This window comes from Oncorhynchus keta, chromosome 17 (genome assembly GCF_023373465.1).
Source record: "Oncorhynchus keta strain PuntledgeMale-10-30-2019 chromosome 17, Oket_V2, whole genome shotgun sequence".
Taxonomy (NCBI): Eukaryota; Metazoa; Chordata; class Actinopteri; order Salmoniformes; family Salmonidae; genus Oncorhynchus; species Oncorhynchus keta.
In genome coordinates this window covers 20467358-20485351 of record NC_068437.1, presented here as the reverse complement: position 1 = coordinate 20485351, position 17994 = coordinate 20467358, and the positions used below count along the sequence as shown (strand labels likewise).

The window sequence follows — 17994 nt, the reverse complement described above, 5'->3', positions numbered from 1 at the left end:
AGACCTCAAATCCAGAGGAGGCAACATATCCCATGGAACCCAAACATTGTGAGGAGGATTCAGGAGGAAGATGCTGGTACACCAGCCGTCCGACCCACAAATCCAACAACTCCAATACTGGAAGTAAGTGTGAGTGATGTTGTTGCATGTGTGTGTGTCTGACTCTCCTACCTTGGCCTGCTGTCACTATATATGTGAGTGAGATGTTAGAAAAATGACTGAACTGTTTTCATCATTCTAGATTGCAGCCGGTAGCAACAAGAAGAACCGCAGCGATGTGTGGAGACCCAAGAAGGACAGATAGACACAGAGCACATACATCAAAGTGCAAGAAATATATTTGCAACACACACAGTAAAACTTTGTCCCTCATGTGGTGTGTAGACCAGCCTTAATTTGTGTTTCATGGGGCTCATTTACTGTATAATTTCTAGAAAATACTGTATGTAAAATGTGTCTTTCCAATTTGTTCAGTTCAAAGCATTAAACATCAATAGTGATGAAAACCTTGTTTCATTTATATTTGTTCATGATTTATTCCACCCATGTTTTGACTATAATTGCTTTTGTTTAAAAAAAATCACATTTGATTAAAAATAGAAAAATAGCGCTTTTATTGATAAATGTGATCTAGCAGAGGTAAATGGCAAATATTAACCATGTATTGCTTGTAAATGTTAAGTCAATATCTAAGTATTAAGTATTTTTAAGTAAATTGTTATGGCTGTATTGTTTTAAAAACCCAATAATGTTGTGGGTCCATCAGACCTGTGAACATTGGGTGAATAGCAAAAACATGAACACCACACAAGGGTTAAAAGAATTGAGAAAACAAGTGATGCTAGTGAAGAGATGGTAGTGGACACACCACCGCCTGTAGTAAATGTTGGCTACCAGTCAAAACATACCCTGTGTGTTAAAATGGTAGATTTTGTGGCATTCATTGCCACAGTTGTAAACTGTATGACACAAGTCTCAAAGAAATAAAAAAAAACAGGATATTATTGTGGCTGCAGCAGAAAAGTTTTTGGGACTTGCAAGGGGTACTATAGCACCGGAATTACATGCCTTCCCAGGTTCCCCAAAAAAGTTGTTTGATTTTTTTTTTTTTTATAATTTTTTTGTATTTTGGTTAAAAAAATATTTTGTTCAATTTTGGGGGAATCCTTTTTCCACCACGCACAGTAGATGGCGGAATGCACATTACATTGTGCGATCGCCAATATACCTAAGAAGAAGAAGAAATGACAGGCTGTGGTCTCTTGGTTTAGTTATAAAAAATCTTTGGTATTACACCCCACCCAGAAGACTGTCGACCAATCAGGTTCACGTTATCCTGCTGCATCGCGCGGTTGCTAAACTATCGTCACGAATTGCCTTCTCGAAGTCAGGCTATGAATCGAGAAATCTGCCTATTTTCCTCGAAAGTAAGTAATGTCACGAATCCAAAGCTATACGATATTACAGAGAACACGTTAATTATCTCACATCTCGGAAAATATTTGTAATGTTATACTTTGTTTTGAGCTAGCGCCCAATTGACTCCCGTTCAACTCCTTGGAGAACTCGCCTTGAACCAGAATAGCTCAGAATGCACCGCGCGGCCCATTGACGACGCAATGTTTCGAGAACATTTGCATATGTTTGTGAGAACGCCTACTCTGTCAAATGCGCTTGCGCAGTAACTCAATTCACTTTTGCACACCTTTGAAACATTGCAAATTCTTAAAACTTTGGCAAAAGGTAAAGCCTACAAAACGTTATCCACTCGGTTCGTAACATATTTTAGTTTTGGGAATAGGATACAGTATTGAGACCAAATGTTTCATTGATGAGAAAATGTGCAGAATGTCTGCCAAAATCCATCTTCTCCCACTGCTGGCCAATGGGCTTCCTCGCACTACCATATTTGGTAGTGAGTTGAAACGCCAGGCGGATTCTTCACATTTATACGTCCAGTAAAATATCTGTCTCATTGTTCTATCTATGGTATCTCTGTAGCTACTCACCCTAAACCTGTTACATCGATGAGCGTGATTTTAATGTTTGAACCCAATCAAAAGTTCAGAAAAGTTAACTGTCACGTAACAGCTCAAAAATGTGGGTGCACTCGATTTAGCTCAGCCCCCAGCCCATCTTTGTTTAGATTGTTGTCATTTAGCAGACACTCTTATCCAGAGCAAATGGAGTTAAGTGCCTTGCTCAAGGGCACATCAACAGATGTTTCACCTAGTTGGCTTGGGGATTCAAACCAGCGACCTTTCAGTCACTGGCCCAATGCTCTTAACCACTAGGCAAGCCTCAAAACCGATGCATGAGTAATTATGGGTTAAAACAGATGGGTTGGCTTAGATTGTTGACAACATGTAGCTTAAACTATATTTTGTCTCCAATGTTTATTGAAACATAAATACATTTGCACAATGAGCACTTGTTGTCTCTCAAATACAGCATTACAGTTGTTGATTATCTCGGTAGCGAATTTCAGCCATATTGGCATTGACATGAAATCAGTCAAAACACCTCAAAAACAAGACATGGTATGAAGAACAACATTAAACTAGCTGAAACGAGTCACCTTCAATTCCCTAAATGTTTTGTCATTTTCGAAAAATTCTCAGCTACCCCATCTATAGCACAGCCATAAAGTAAAGTGGGAAGAATTATGAAAACAAAAATAAGCTTTTTGGTCTCAAAGTGAAAATCTGCATCTTTTCAACCTCATAATTATGTGAAAACACATAATTTCTATGATCTGTGGTTGAAAAGATAAGAATAAATCTTCAAAATATTTTAATGAGAAATCACAGGGTAGGATTAAAATCCATTTTAAAAACAGTGATTTTCAAAGCTTGCAATGACTTTCTAGCCAGGGGGGTATTTTATTGCTCCCCACATCAAAGTTTGAAAATCACTATTTTTAAAATAATTAACTTTTGATTACGTCACTGGGTAGAACTTTTTAAGTTACATTTTTTTCTACAAAACATAGAAATGTGTCATTTTCACATATGTAGACACTGGTATTGTGCTGGAGATAATGAAAATGAGGTTGAAAAGGGGTGCAATTGCCCTTTAATTTAAGGTTAGGATTAGGCATAAGGTTAGCAGTGTGATTAAGGTTAGGGTTAGGTTTAAAATATGATTTTAAGAATAAAAATGTTAGAAATAGGCAAGGTCACAACCATATATTTAGAGACTTAGGCCAACTTTTAGAATCTTGAATATTGTTCTAATTCTAGACATTCAGTTACATAGCATTGATTAAACATTCCCCATCTAATGTTAATGATGGCTGCCATATAATGTTGTAGTGTCATGTAAATGCATCATAATGCTCATTGTAGACATTCAGTTTTATAGTATGTGTTTTAATACTCCCCATGTAGCCTAATGTTAATGGGAAGCTAATATGGCTGACATAGAATGTTGAAGTGTCATGTTAATGCATCATAATGTTGAAACTGCCTTGGCCCAACTCGCTAAATACATGGCTCTGGGCGGGGTTTATTCCTTTGTGGCAGTGTTAAGTAGTGAAGACTCACTGAATCCGAATGAACAAAAAATATATATTAATATTCATACTACATTAATAACAAATTAATTTGCATTTTTATTTAAATGTTAATTTAAAACAATATACATATTCAAAATATAGCCTATGAATGTAATATATTAAATATCTGTAATATTTGAGAGAGAGAGCGAGAGAGAGAGATAGAGAAGTGAAAGGGGAGATGGGAGGTCAATTAGGTTTTGCCGTTGTTCTTTCACCTGATACGGGCGTGGCTTCAGTGACACTTGTAAAGGGGCGGAACAGTGGCCCTTGTTATTTGTTTAAAGGTCCCGGGTGGTACAAAGTACTCTCCATAGTCTCAGACTGTCAGCGGTGTTTAAATTCCTTTGGACCTATTCAGCATGTCAAACGCGGACAGAGTTGTGTTAGCTCTCGGTGGAGCAGGAACAGTGGGCTCTGGAATAGTTAAAGCACTCCTCGACAAAGGTAAGATGTCCTTATTGTGATAAGGAGCATATGGAGTCTTGAAACCATTACACCTGCCTTAAGAAAATGCCCCCGCCCACGGTTAATGGTCAGGATTAAATTGTGCAACATCTATAATTTCCTGCGTGCAAAATAGGTAGGATATATGAAGAGGTCTAATAAATCTTATGCTGTGTGCGCCATTTGCCATTGGTCGTTGTTTGGGGGATCAAATTGGGTCTGCTGGAAAGTAGTTGTTTTTGTTTGTGTTTCTCAAGTTATGTTGGGTAATAGATGAAAAACATTTCAGTAATTGAGAAAAAAAAGGATGCGGCTACCGTTCGTTGTCAAGGTGAATTGTGGATTGTCACCGCGCGTAAAAAAAAAAACGGCCTCTCCTTTACGCACAGATTTCAAGTTGTGATTCTCATAAGAATGTCCAAAAACTTGATTTTGTCTTGAACTCCAACTAGCAGTTAACATCGGGAGCAATGTGAATGCATTGTTGTATTTCGTCAAAAGTGCTGGTAGTCTAGCATAAGCCTGTGTATCTTGGTTTAACGTTTTCACATAGGTTTCTCGGGACGCGATAGATAATCAAATGTATGGTGAATCGAAATACCACGACGAGTTAATTGATTGGTATAGCCCTTTTCATTTATACCACACTGTCATTCCTCAGGTGACAAGTTGCCTTAAGTGTCCATCACTTGTCAAGTGGACATTCCGGTTTCTTAAATTGTGTTTTGTTGAATAGTATAATATATTGTCCATGACATTCTACAATGTTAAATAAAATATTTAGCAATAAGCCAACCCAACTACTGCAGCAAAATTAACCTTCTGTTTGCCTGATTGTGACTGTGTACTGTCCATGTTTCAAGGTTTCAAGGTGGCTGTCATCTCCAGAGACAACAGCAGATTAGAGAAGCTCAGGGGGTTTGTTTCGCCCTCTGTCCGAGACAACCTCACTACCCTAGTCGGGAATGTTGGTAAGAGCACCCATTCACACTCCCTTGGCGGGTGACAACATTTGACAGACATATTTTAGAAATGAGAGTATTGTTGAAGTTATCCCATATATTAAAACAATGCCCCCGCATTGGGGGGAGATATATACAAAATGTAATGTATGGAAACTCCTCTCAAACTCTGTTACACTTCGTCTCAGGTTCAGAGGAGGGGGCAGAGGTGGTCAAACATGCCCTTCTGAAGTCTGTTGGCAAGGTGACAGACATTGTGTCCTCTCTGGGATTCAGCTGGTGGCAGGGTGGGCCACCACATACCCAGACTCTGAAAGAACTACACTGGGTGAGTCTTCAACACACCTCACTGACTAATTCATGATCCAGAGTTTACCATCCTCATTATCTTTTAAGCTGTCATGATTTCATTGTTTTAAATCTGCACTCTACAACCTTCCTCTCTTTTCTGTCAGTTCCACATCTATTTAGATTTCCCTCTCATCTTGAATTCTTCCTCTCTCACTACTTCAATCTGTATTAATCTATTTTAATACTTCTCATCCACCCGTAGGTGATTGAGACATTGCTGTTTAGTACCTTTGTATCATGGAAGGTCTTCTTTCCGCTGGTGAGAGACGACCCCAACTGCACCTACACCTTTATCACAGGTGAGTCTCCCACCTGGGCCCTTCCCTACATTCCAGCCAGTACAGTAGTGTGTGTTCTGTGAAAGTGATTGGACCATTTGAGTGACATCAGCAACACCTGTTGGTACACTTGTCTTGAGGAACAACTTTCTTCCCCACTTGATAACACAATATTTTGTCCTTGCACATTATGCTGAGTATGGCTTGGTGGTTATTGGGCAGTGATGTGTGCTGTGCCACAGGTGGTGCTGGAGAGAAGCTGTTGATGCCAGGTACAGGGTTCCTGACTGTTGGCGCCGCCAGCACCCTGGCATTCTGTCAGGTACTACGAGAGGAGTACCCAGAAGTGCCCTGCAAACTCAACCAGGTGTGGCCAAGATCTATAATGTAAACCCCCATTGTTTAGTTAGCTAGTGTATATTAAGGATCATGCTATCAGTTGCAGAACTTGTCTCAGTCTACCCAAATAGCAATTGCCAGTAAAAGTTGTCTGCAACATTGTGATCCTGAATACACCCTTCCCTTGTCTTGTTTGTTGGTTCATATACACTGAGTATACAAAACTGCTCTTTCCATGAAACGGACCAGGTGAATCCACGTGACAGCTATGATCCCTTATTGATGTCTCTTGTAACATCTACTTCAATCAGTGTAGATGAAGGGGAGGAGACCGGTTAAAGGATGTTTAAGCCTTGGGACAATTGAGACAGATTGCATGTGTCATTCAGAAGGTGAATGGGCAATACAAAATATTTAAGTGCCTTTGAACGGGGTATTGTAGTACGTGCCAGGCTCACCGGTTTGTGTCAAGAACTGCAATGCTGCTGGGATTTTCATGCTCAACAGTTTCCCACATGTATCAAGAATCCACCACCCAAAGGACTTCCAGCCAACTTGACACAACTGTGGGAAGCATTGGAATCAACATGGGCCAGCATCCCTGTGGAACACTTGACACCTTGTAGAGTCCATGCCACGATTAATTGATGCTGTTCTGAGGGCAAAAATGGTGCAGTTCAATATTAGGTGTTCCTAATGTTTTGTACACTCAGCCAATCTGCTGTACACTATCATTAACCAACAGTTGTGGAAAATGTACCCAATTGTCAAAGTAAAGATGCCTTAAAAGAAACATGACTGAAGTGAAAGTCACGGAGTAAAATCCTACTTGAGTAAAAGTCTAAAAGTATTTGGTTTTAAATATACTTAAGTATCAAAAGTATAAATCATTTCAAATTCCTTGTTAAGAACCAGACAGTGCAATTGTTTTTAAATTTATGGATAGCCAGGGGCACACAACTCTCAGACATAATTTACAAACAAAGCATTTTGTGTCTAGTGAGTTTGCCAGATCAGAGGCCATAGGGATGACGAGGGATGTTCTCTTGATAAGTGTGTGAACTGGACAATTTTCCTGTCCTGCTAAATGTAACATATTTTTGGGTGTCAGGGGAAAATATGGCTTAAAAAGCACATTATTGTCTTTAGGAATGTTGTGGAGTCAAATGTAAATACAGATTTTTAAAAACTACTTAAGTACTTTACGCCACTGTTAACCAATGCCAACTGGCTTCCATTCACTTGCTCTCACAGGTAAAGATCAACACAGGTGTGGCCCCTCCAGAGCGCATGGCTCCTGGTTACCTGAACCACCTGGACCTTGGTGAGGCTGTGGCCACATTGGTGGAGAGAAAGAACTCCACCCACACAGTGTTCCCTGTCAACTCCCCGGCAGACTTAAAAAAAGTCATTCTCGAGGGTAACCTTTAAGGCTTCCCTGCTCTGTCATAAGTCCCTGCAGACTCTCAACTATAGTGCTGGAGTCATTCCACATTCATTTTACTGTATAGTCAGGAATGTGCTTTTCTTTGCATGCATTATAACCCTAACCCTGTAAGGAAGATGCCAAGCTTTATGTAAATTCATGCCAGAATCTGCATAGTCCTTAATTGTTCCAGTGCTCATGCACTAATAACCACATAATGCACTACCTTCCAGGATGTCAATGGAACTGTGCAGGTGCATAGTAGATTATTTAGATGTGCAGGATGACTCTGAGGCAGCAAAAGACGGCGGGGGGACAGGGAGGGTAGACGGTAGGGGTGGCGATGGGGGGGCTTGGCACATTTCTGTCCCCCTAGCGTGACTCTCTGTCCTGTTCACAGGCGCCCTCCACCCAACCCCTTTATCTGGGACAGCACATCCCATAAATAAACAATGCGGTGGGAGGTCTGATAGAGGGAAAATAAATATCACAGAGTGCATTGTCTTTGTTTTACTGTTCTGTTAATGGCATACATGCTTAAGCAACAAGAATGTATATTTGTCATGCCAATAAACAAACCTGAATTGTGTTAAGGCAACGCTAACTAAATGAGGGGGGCTTATGCAGTTGGGTCAGAGGTTGTTGGCAGTGGTTTTGTTTTGACCGTGTCGGCTGACAGCTCAATTAGGCCAACTTTCAATGAACAGCGGGGGAGAATCCGCCAGTCTCTCACTCCATCACACACAAAACATTTACAAACACTAATGCCTACATACCCTCATGTATGATGCCCTTTTTTATTCCAATAGAATCATATTTTGTAGGGAGACCAAGGAGGGATGGTAGTGAGATTACAAATTCTTACAAGGCAGGTCAAATTGGGAATCAGCCTCTAAAAGGGGGCAAAGGGTTAGAAGGGATTTTTGAATGTATGGGAAAAGGACAAAGGTAACGTTCATATTTTAAGGAGAAGAAAGTGTATTATGATGGTTGTATGGCACCTGACCTCATTTGCCATATCATTAAGAGGCATTCAAGCTGCAGTAGACAGAGCAGACATAACTACAGATGTAATTCAAAAAGTACTGAAAATGATTGAAATGCAGCTGATTAATTGCACTACTTAAGTGTAATATGTTAATGCCTGGACTGGGCCTGTACCTGATGACACAACAAATCACTTCGTACAGGCTGAAGACATGGTAAGGAGCAAAGCAGGACAGTTAAAGTGGGCGCCAAATTTCTCCTCTGGTTTTGAGAAAAAAAATTGGACTGACCCAGACTCCTCAAAACATAGGAATCAGCTGAGGGATTGAACTATTGAAACGGACGGAAAAACTGATATGAGACGTTGGCCGTATCATGCTCCCCTTTCCGTGCGAGTGTAGCAAGTCCCGACCAAAATGCTTATTTAGTTTAACATTTCTAAAAAACACATGCCTCACATTCACAGGCCAAAAGACACCACAACATACAGTCAGGCTGACAAACAGACAGGCAACAGATTAACTTGATACATTCTGGGAAACTGGGAAAATATTATTTACATTTTGTATAAGAATATGTGTGTTTGTGTGTGTCTTAGTTACAATTCATCTTAGTTACGATGACGTGTGTGTGGTCCCACATATGACAGATAGGGGAACAACTCCTAGAGTAGTGTGATGACAGAGAGAGCAGAGTGATCTGTTTAATTCTGTATCTTATTAAAAACAGATGGTCATTTGGTGTTTTTGGAAACCAGTGATATAGGCTTACACACTCCAGAGACATTTGTCACATCTGTGGCCAGCTCTGAGGTCAGAGGGAGATGGAAATAGCAGCTAATTGCACGCAACCATCATCAGGGCGTGACCACACACACAGTTTATCAGGTAAGTTCCCAATGTTGACATGAACAGTAGATGTCAGCAGGCACTGACAATAGGATGACAAATGCACTGGGTAGCTGTCATTCATGCTTTCCAGGGCACACTGGCCATGGTCCTTGTATGAGGAAGACCACACCTGAGATGCAGTCAAGTTCAGCCCTACAATGTCATCCTAGGGCTTCCTATTGCTACTCCCGCTGGTATAGATCACACAATAGAGCAAGGGCACTACACCCCACACATGGTTATAGGCTGATATAACAGACTACTAGTGGTGTAGTCCTTGGGGTCTGGATTGTTATCTGTCTAGGTTATAGCAGCGGCCACCCCATTCCGGTTAAAGGGAATCCCTCAGTGTCCTCTATCATGAATTCTGCTGCTGCACCTCCAAAGGTGATTCTAACATGTATTGGCTCAGGGGTGTAAATACTTAATGTAAATGAAATATTTCTGTATTTCAGTTTCAATAAATCTGCAAACATTTCTAAAAACATTTTCCCCAACGGCATTATGGTTTATTGTGTGTTATTATGGGTGAGATTTAAAAAAATATTTAATCAATTTTGAATTGTTGTAAAACAACAAAATGTTGAAAAAGTCAAGAGGTATGACTATATGTGCATAGATATATATACAGCACCAGTCAAACATTTGGGCACACCTACTAATTCAAGGATTTTTCTTTATTTTTACTATATTCTACATTGTAGAATAATAGTGAAGACATCCAAACTATGAAATAACACGTAGTGCTACACTATGGCCTGTACTCCCTGTTCACCCACGACTGCGTGGTCAAACACGACTCCAACACCATCATTAAGTTTGCTGACGACACAACAGTTGTAGGCCTCTTATAGAGAGGAGGTCAGAGAACTGGCAGTGTGGTGCCAGGACAACAAGCTCTCCCTCAATGTGAGCAAGACAAGGAGCTGATCGTGGACTACAGGAAAAGGTGGGCCAAACAGGCCTCCATTAACATCAACAGGGCTGTAGTGGAGCAGGTTGAGAATTTCAAGTTCCTTGGTGTCCACATCACCAACGAACTATCATGGTTCAAACATACCAAGGCAGTAGTGAAGAGGGCACGACAAAACCTTTTCCCCCTCAGGAGACTGAAAAGATTTGTCTTGGGTCCCCAGATCCTGAAAAATATATACAGCTGCACTATCGAGAGCATCCTGACCGGCTGCATCATCGCCTGGTGTGGCAACTGCTTGGCATCTGACCGTAAGGCGCTACAGAGGATAGTGCGAACGGCCCAGTACAACACTACATGTACAAGCTTCCTCTGACACCGCCTATATAGTAGGTGGTGTCAGAGGAAAGCCCATAAAATTGCCAGAGACTCCAGTCACCCAAGTTATAGACTGTTTTCTCAGCTACTGTTTCTCAAACGGTACAAGAGCTCCAAGTCAAGGACCAAAAGGCTCCTCAACAGCTTCTACCCGCAAGACATAAGACTGCTGATCAATTAATACAATTGCCACCGGACAATTTACATTGACCCCCCCTTTTGTACACTGCCGCTACTCGCTGTTTATTATCTATGTATAGTCACTTCACCCCCACCTGTACTAACCTGTACCCCTGCACACTGACTCGGTACCGGTGCCCCCTGTATATAACCTCATTATTGTTATTCTTATGTTACTTTTTTATTATTACTTTTTATTTGAGTCTACTTGGTAAATATTTCCTTAACTCTTCTTGAACTGCACTGTTGGTTAAGGGCTTGTAAGTAAGCATTTCACAGTAAAGTCTACACTTGATGTATTCGGTGCATGTGACAAATAAAGTTTGATTTGATATGGAATATTATAGTAACAAAAAAGTGTTAAACAAATTAAAATATATTTTATATTTGAGATTCTTCAAAGTAGCCACCCTTTGCCTTGATGACAGTATTGCACAATCTTGGCGTTCTCTCAACCAGCTTCGCTGGAATGCTTTTCCAACAGTCTTGAAGGAGTTCTCACATATGCTGAGCACTTGTTGGCTGTTTTTCCTTCACTCTGCGGTCCAACTCATCCCAAACCATCTCAATTGGGTTGAGGTCGGGTGATTGTGGAGGCCAGGTCATCTGATGCAGCACTCCATCACTCTCCTTCTTGGTCTAATAGCCCTTACACGGCCTGGAGATGAGTTGGGTCATTGTCCAGTTGAAAAACAAATGATAATCCTACTTAGGGCAAACCAGATGGGATGGCGTATCGCTGCAGAATGATGTAGTAGCCATGCTGGTTAAGTGTGCCTTGAATTTTAAATAAATCATTGACAGTGTCACCAGCAAAGCACCCCCACACCTCCTCCATGCATCACGGTGGGAACTACACATGTGGAGATCATCCGTTCACCTACTCTGCGTCTCACAAAGACACGGCGGTTGGAACCAAAAATCTCTCATTTGGATTTATCAGACCAAAGGACAGATTTCCACCGGTCTAATGCCCATTGCTTGTGTTCCTCTTCTTCTTATTGATGCCCTTTAGTAGTGGTTTAGTAGTGGAAAAAATGCCACAAAATAACGTTTAACGAGGCACATCTGTTGATTGAAATGCATTCCAGGTGACTACCTCATGAATCTTGTTGATAGAATGCCAAGAGTGTGCAAAGCTGTCATTAAGGCAAAGGGTGGCTACTTTGAAGAATCTCAAATATAAAATATATTTTGGTTTGTTTAACACTTTTTTTGGTTTTTACATGATTCCATATGTATTTTTTCATAGTTTTGATGTCTATTATTCTACAATTTAGAAAATTGCAAAAATAAATAAATAAAAACCATTGAATGAGTAGGTGTGTCCAAACTTTTGACCCCTTGACTTTTTCCATATTTTGGTACCTTACATTAAAAATTAAAAAATGAAATACCTTATTTACCTAAGTATTCAGACCCTTTGCTATGAGACTCTAAATTGATCTCAGGTGCATCCTGTTTCCATTAATGATCCTTGAGATGTTTCTTCAACTTGGAGTCCACCTGTGGTAAATTCAATTGATTGGACATGATTTGGAAAAGCACACACCTGTCTATAAAAGGTTCCATAGCAGAGTTGCAAAAATATATATCTCAGACTGGCCAATAAAAATAAAAGATAAAGATGGACAAAAGAACACAGACACTGGACAGAGGAACTCTGCCTAGAAGGCCAGCATCCCGGAGTCACCTCTTCACTGTTGACGTTGAGATTGGTGTTTTGCGGGTACTATTTAATGAAGCTGCCAGTTGAGGACCAGTGAGGCGTCGAACAAGACACTCTAATGTACTTGTCCTCTTGCTCAGTTGTGCACCAGGGCCTCCCACTCCTCTTTCTATTCTGGTTATAGCCAGCTTGCACTTTTCTGTGAATGGAGTACTACATAGCGTTGTACGAGGTCTTCAGTGTCTTGGCAATTTCTGGCATGAAATAGCCTTAATTTCTCAGAACAAGAATAGACTGATGAGTTTCGGAAAAAAGTAATCTGTTTCTGGCCATTTTGAGCCTGTAATCAAACCCACAAATGCTAATGCTCCAGATACTCAACTAGTCCAAAGAAGGCCAGCTTTATTGCTTCTTTAATCAGAACAACCATTTTCAGCTGTGCTAACATAATTGCAAAAGGATTTTCTAATGATCAATTAGCCTTTTAAAATTATAAACTTGGATTAGCTAACACAATGTGCCATTGGAACACAGGAGTGATGGTTGCTGATAATGGGCTCTACGCCTATGTAGATTTTCCATAAAATATCTGCCGTTTCCAGCTACAATGGTCATTTACAATATTAACAATGTCTACACCGTCTTTCTGATCAATTTGATGTTATTTTCAAAGGAGAAAAAAATGTCTTTCTTTCAAAAACAAAGACATTTCTAAGTGACCCCAAAATACACAAGTATTTCAGGGTCACTTAGAAATTTCCTTGTTTATATATATATTTTTAAAAATTAACTCAGCAAAAAAATAAACTTCCCTTTTTCAGGACCCTGTCTTTCAAAGATAATTCGTAAAAACCCAAATAACTTCACAGATCTTCATTGTAAAGGGGTTTAAACACTGTTTCCCATGCTGTTCAATGACCCATAAACAATTAATGAACATGCACCTGTGGAACGGTCGTTAAAACACGAACAGCTTACAGACGATAGGCAATTAAGGTCACAGTTATGAAAACTTAGGACACTAAAGAGGCATTTCTACTGACTCTGAAAAACACAAAAAGAAAGATGCCCAGGGTACCTGCTCATCTGCGTGAACGTGCCTTAGGCATGCTACAAGGAGGCATGAGGACTGCAGAAGTGGTTAGGGCAATAAATTGCAATGTCCGTACTGTGAGACACCTAAGACAGCGCTACAGATAGACAGGATGGACAGCTGATCGTCCTCGCAGTGGCAGACCACGTGTAACAACACCTGCACAGGATCGGTATATCCAAGACATCCTCCTCCCTCATGTGGTACCCTTCCTGCAGGTTCATCCTGACATGACTCTCCAGCATGACAATGCCACCAGCCTAACTGCAAGTTCTGTGCGTGATTTCCTACAAGACAGGAATGTCTGTGTTCTGCCATGACCATAGAAGAGCTCGGATCTCAATCCCATTGAGCACGTCTGGGACCTGTTGGATCGGAGGTTGAGGGCTAAGGCCATTCCTCCCAGAAATGTCCAGGAACTTGCAGGTGCCTTGGTGGAAGAGTGGGGTAACAACTCACAGCAAGAACTGTCAAATCTGGTACAGTCCATGAGGAGGAGATGCACTGCAGTACTTAATGCAGCTGGTGGCCACACCAGATACTGACTGTTACTTTTGATTTTGACCCCCGCTTTGTTCAGGGACACATTATTCTATTTCTGTTAGTCACACGTCTGTGAAACTTCAGTTTATGTCTCAGTTGTTAAATCTTATGTTCATACAAACATTTACACATGTTAAGTTTGCTGAAAATAAACACAGTTGACAGTTAGGATGTTTATTTTTTTGCTGAGTTATATTTTAACTCAGTGGGGTTAGTAGACTACACAACTTGCAATTTAGAAATGTGTTTCTTCATCAGCAGTGTTTCTCTTGTCAGTCACTTAATTAGCCCATGTCAGCTACTATTTTTAAGACCGGTAAGTTAGTCTAGCCAGATATCTGAATTTCTAGTATACATGGTCAAATTACAGACCGAGGAGGCCCCCATTGATTTTGTAATCTCTCACTCAAATCCAATTTTATTGGTCACATACACGTGTTGAGTGGATGTTATAGCGGGTGTAGCAAAATGCTTGTGTTTCTAGCTCCAACAGTGCCGTAATATCTAATAAGTAATATCTAACGATACAAACAATCTAAAGTAAAGGAATGGCATAAGTCAAGACAAAATGTGTAGAATTGCAGGATATTTCCTTAAAAGCTGCACACATCTCTCCTGCTTATGGCCAAATCTGTAGAATTGCATGAAATCTGTTATAAAATTGCAATATCTTCTCTACATTGGCAAAATGTGTAGACTTACATAAAACTTCTGTTAAAACTGCAACATTTTCTGTAGCCCCATTGCAAAACGTGTAGGATTGCAGGAAATGAACTCCAAAACCTTGTTTCCCTCTCCGTTGTCAAGAGAGGGGCCGCCAAAATGTTGGAGCAGTGATTGTTGGAATGGTGCAGGGATTGTGTCTTGCAAGGAGAGAAGGCTTGGACTGAGTACAGTCTGTTATGGCATAATGGGCCCTGATAGGACCCGTTTCTGACAGGGATTTCAGATTTTATGTAGGTGACAAGGTAAGTGGACTGGAAGAGATTCAACAGGACTTGCAGTGAGCAAGAGATCTGCATTAAAGTTATTAATGTTCTCCACAGGCGAGGGAGAGGGTATTCCGGTTTGGGGGAGGTTGTCTACGGACCCCTCCTGATTCAGAGTGACATGTTTTCTCCTCTGGTCCGGAGACTCACTGAACAGTCCAGCCATCTGCCCGACAGAGCCTACGTCTTCTCCTTCTCCCTGCCCAGCCTCCAGCACACAGCTCCGTCAGGTTTACACTGCCCCAACCACTGTCTGGGGCTAAGTCTTCCTTTTCTAAACAAATCATCCTATTGCATTAGACTCTGGAGTCAGTCGACTCACTTTGTGCAGAGGGGAGGGGCATATAGAAGGGCTATGTAAGGATTTGGCTGACTGTCAAATTTGGATTGGGCATCGTATCAGGACAAGTGAGTTTGAACGGGAAAGAACACATTCTCAAAAGGAACAATTTTTCCTCAACTTCTTTATAGTTAGAACCTACAGTCGTGGCCAAAATTTTGGAGAATGACACAAATATTAATTTCCACAAAGTTTGCTGCTTCAGTGTCTTTAGATATTTTTGTCAGATGTTACTATGGAATACTGAAGTATAATTACAAGCATTTCGTAAGTGTCAAAGGCTTTTATTGACAATTAAATTAAGTTGATGCAGAGTCGATATTTGTAGTGTTCACCCTTCTTTTTCAAGACCTCTGCAATACGCCCTGGAATGCTGTCAATTAACTTCTGGGCCTCATCCTGACTGATGGCAGCCCATTCTTGCATAATCAATGCTTGAAGTTTGTCAGAATTTGTGGGGTTTTGTTTGTCCACCCGCCTCTTGAGGATTGACCACAAGTTCTGAATGCGGTTAAGTTCTGGGGAGTTTCCTGGCCATGGACCCAAAACATCAATGTTTTGTTCCCCAAGCCACTTAGTTATCACTTTTGCCTTATGGCAAGGTGCTCCATCATGCTGGAAAAGGCATTGTTCATCACCAAACTGTTCCTGGATGGTTGGGAGAAGTTGCTCTCGGAGGATGTGTTGGTATCATTCTTTATTCATGGCTGTGTTCTTAGGCAAAATTGTGAGTGAGCCCATTCCCTTGGCTGAGAAGCAACCCAACACATGAATGGTCTCAGAATGCTTTACTGTTGGCATGACACAGAATTGATGGTAGCGCTCACCTTGTCTTCTCCAGACAAGCTTTTTTTCCAGATGCCCCAAACAATCAGAAAGGGGATTCATCAGAGAAAATGACTTTACCCCAGTCCTCAGCAGTCCAATCCCTGTACCTTTTGCAGAATATCAGTCTGTCCCTGATGTTTTTCCTGGAGAGAAGTGGCTTCTTTTTGCTGCCCTTCTTGACACCAGGCCAGCCTCCAAAAGTCTTCGCCTCACTGTGCGTGCAGATACACTCACACCTGCTTGCCGCCATTCCTGAGAAAGCTCTGTACTGGTGGTGCCCCGATCCCGCAGCTGAATCAACTTTAGGAGACGGTCCTCGCGCTTGCTGGACTTTCTTGGGCGTCCTGAAGCCTTCTTCACAACAATTGAACCGTTCTCCTTGAAATGATTGATGATCCAATAAATGGTTATTCTTGCCTGTGAAGCCCTTTTTGTGCAAAGCAATGATGACGGCACGTGTGATCTGATCACTCTTCAGAACATTCTGGAGTATATGCAAATTGCCATCATACAAACTGAGGCAGCAGACTTTGTGAAAATTAATATTTATGTCATTCTCAAAACTTTTGGCCACGACTGTATAGGACTTGTCACACACCCATTCATAATAACCACCCAGTCCAAGACGCTCCACACAAATTAATTAAGATGAAGGTTTATTGTGGTTTCTCCAATAAAATAGCATATTGATTCCGACTCAAACTAACACACATGTTCGTAAGTCTTCAAGAGCCAAATACAAAAATAAATACAAGTCAATGTAGTGGTTCATGTACTATGTGAAATACAACAGCATATATTACAGCCCAGCAGGTTGTCATCAAAGCCTCTCTCTGTACTGTGCTCTATTCATCTTTCCCTCAATCCTGACTAGTCTCCCAGTCCCTGCTTACAACTGCGACCTGGCCAAGATAAAGCAAAGCATGGCATCAAAAACAATACAGTTACAAACAAACGTACTGTCAATAACACGAAAGACAAATCTATTTATGTAGTGTGTGGAAATGTAGAAGAGTAGGGAGGTAGACACTAAATAGGCCCTAGAGGCAAAAATGATTACAATTTAGCATTAATACTGGAGTGGTCGATGTGCAGACGGTGTGCAAGTAGAGATCCTGAGATGCATAAGTAATACTATGGGGTTGAATTTACCACAGGTGGACTCCAATCAAGTTGTAGAAATAACAGGAAACACCTCAGTTCATTTGAGTGTCATAACAAAGGGTCTGAATACTTATTTAAATAAGGTATTTTTTTTATCCAAGAAATTGGCAAAAAAAAAAAAAATTTAGTCACTTTGTCAATATGTGTGCGTAGATAAGTAATTTGTTTTCCTCATTTTTAGAATGAGGCTGTAAAGGAAACATTTGGAAAAAGCCAAGGTGTCTGAATAATTTCCAAGAGAGGAGCAGTGTTGAAGAGGCCTATGCTGCCACCTACTGAAGTAACAGCGGAGGTGTAGGCATCCTGATAAATAAGAACACCTTTTTCCTTCATATTCCAGCACACAAATCAACAAGGCCATTTTCTAATGTTGAATTGTACCATACATGATGAAAATTATATTAGTTTAATTGTAAATCCCCCCCAGGGCAAATCATATATATATACACATATACACACACACAGTGGGGCAAAAAAGTATTTAGTCAGCCACCAATTGTGCAAGTTCTCCCACTTAAAATTTGCATCATCGGTACACTTCAACTATGACAGACAAAATTAGAAAAAAAATCCAGAAAATCACATTGTAAGATTAATGCATTTATTTGCTAATTATGGTGGAAAATAAGTATTTGGTCACCTACAAACAAACAAGATTTCT

At 40.7% G+C, this 17994-nt stretch overlaps 1 protein-coding gene across 1 annotated transcript; it reads left to right on the top strand.

Annotated features, from left to right (window-relative positions):
• Positions 1-3834: 3834 nt before the first annotated feature.
• On the top strand, positions 3835-7948 carry LOC118396609 (uncharacterized). The gene is made up of 6 exons (XM_035790905.2): positions 3835-4003; positions 4867-4974; positions 5154-5293; positions 5519-5615; positions 5837-5961; positions 7188-7948. Exons 1-6 carry the CDS (start codon positions 3919-3921, stop codon positions 7362-7364), a joined length of 732 nt encoding a protein of 243 aa, XP_035646798.1. The 5' UTR covers positions 3835-3918; the 3' UTR covers positions 7365-7948.
• The last annotated feature ends 10046 nt before the right edge of the window (positions 7949-17994 follow it).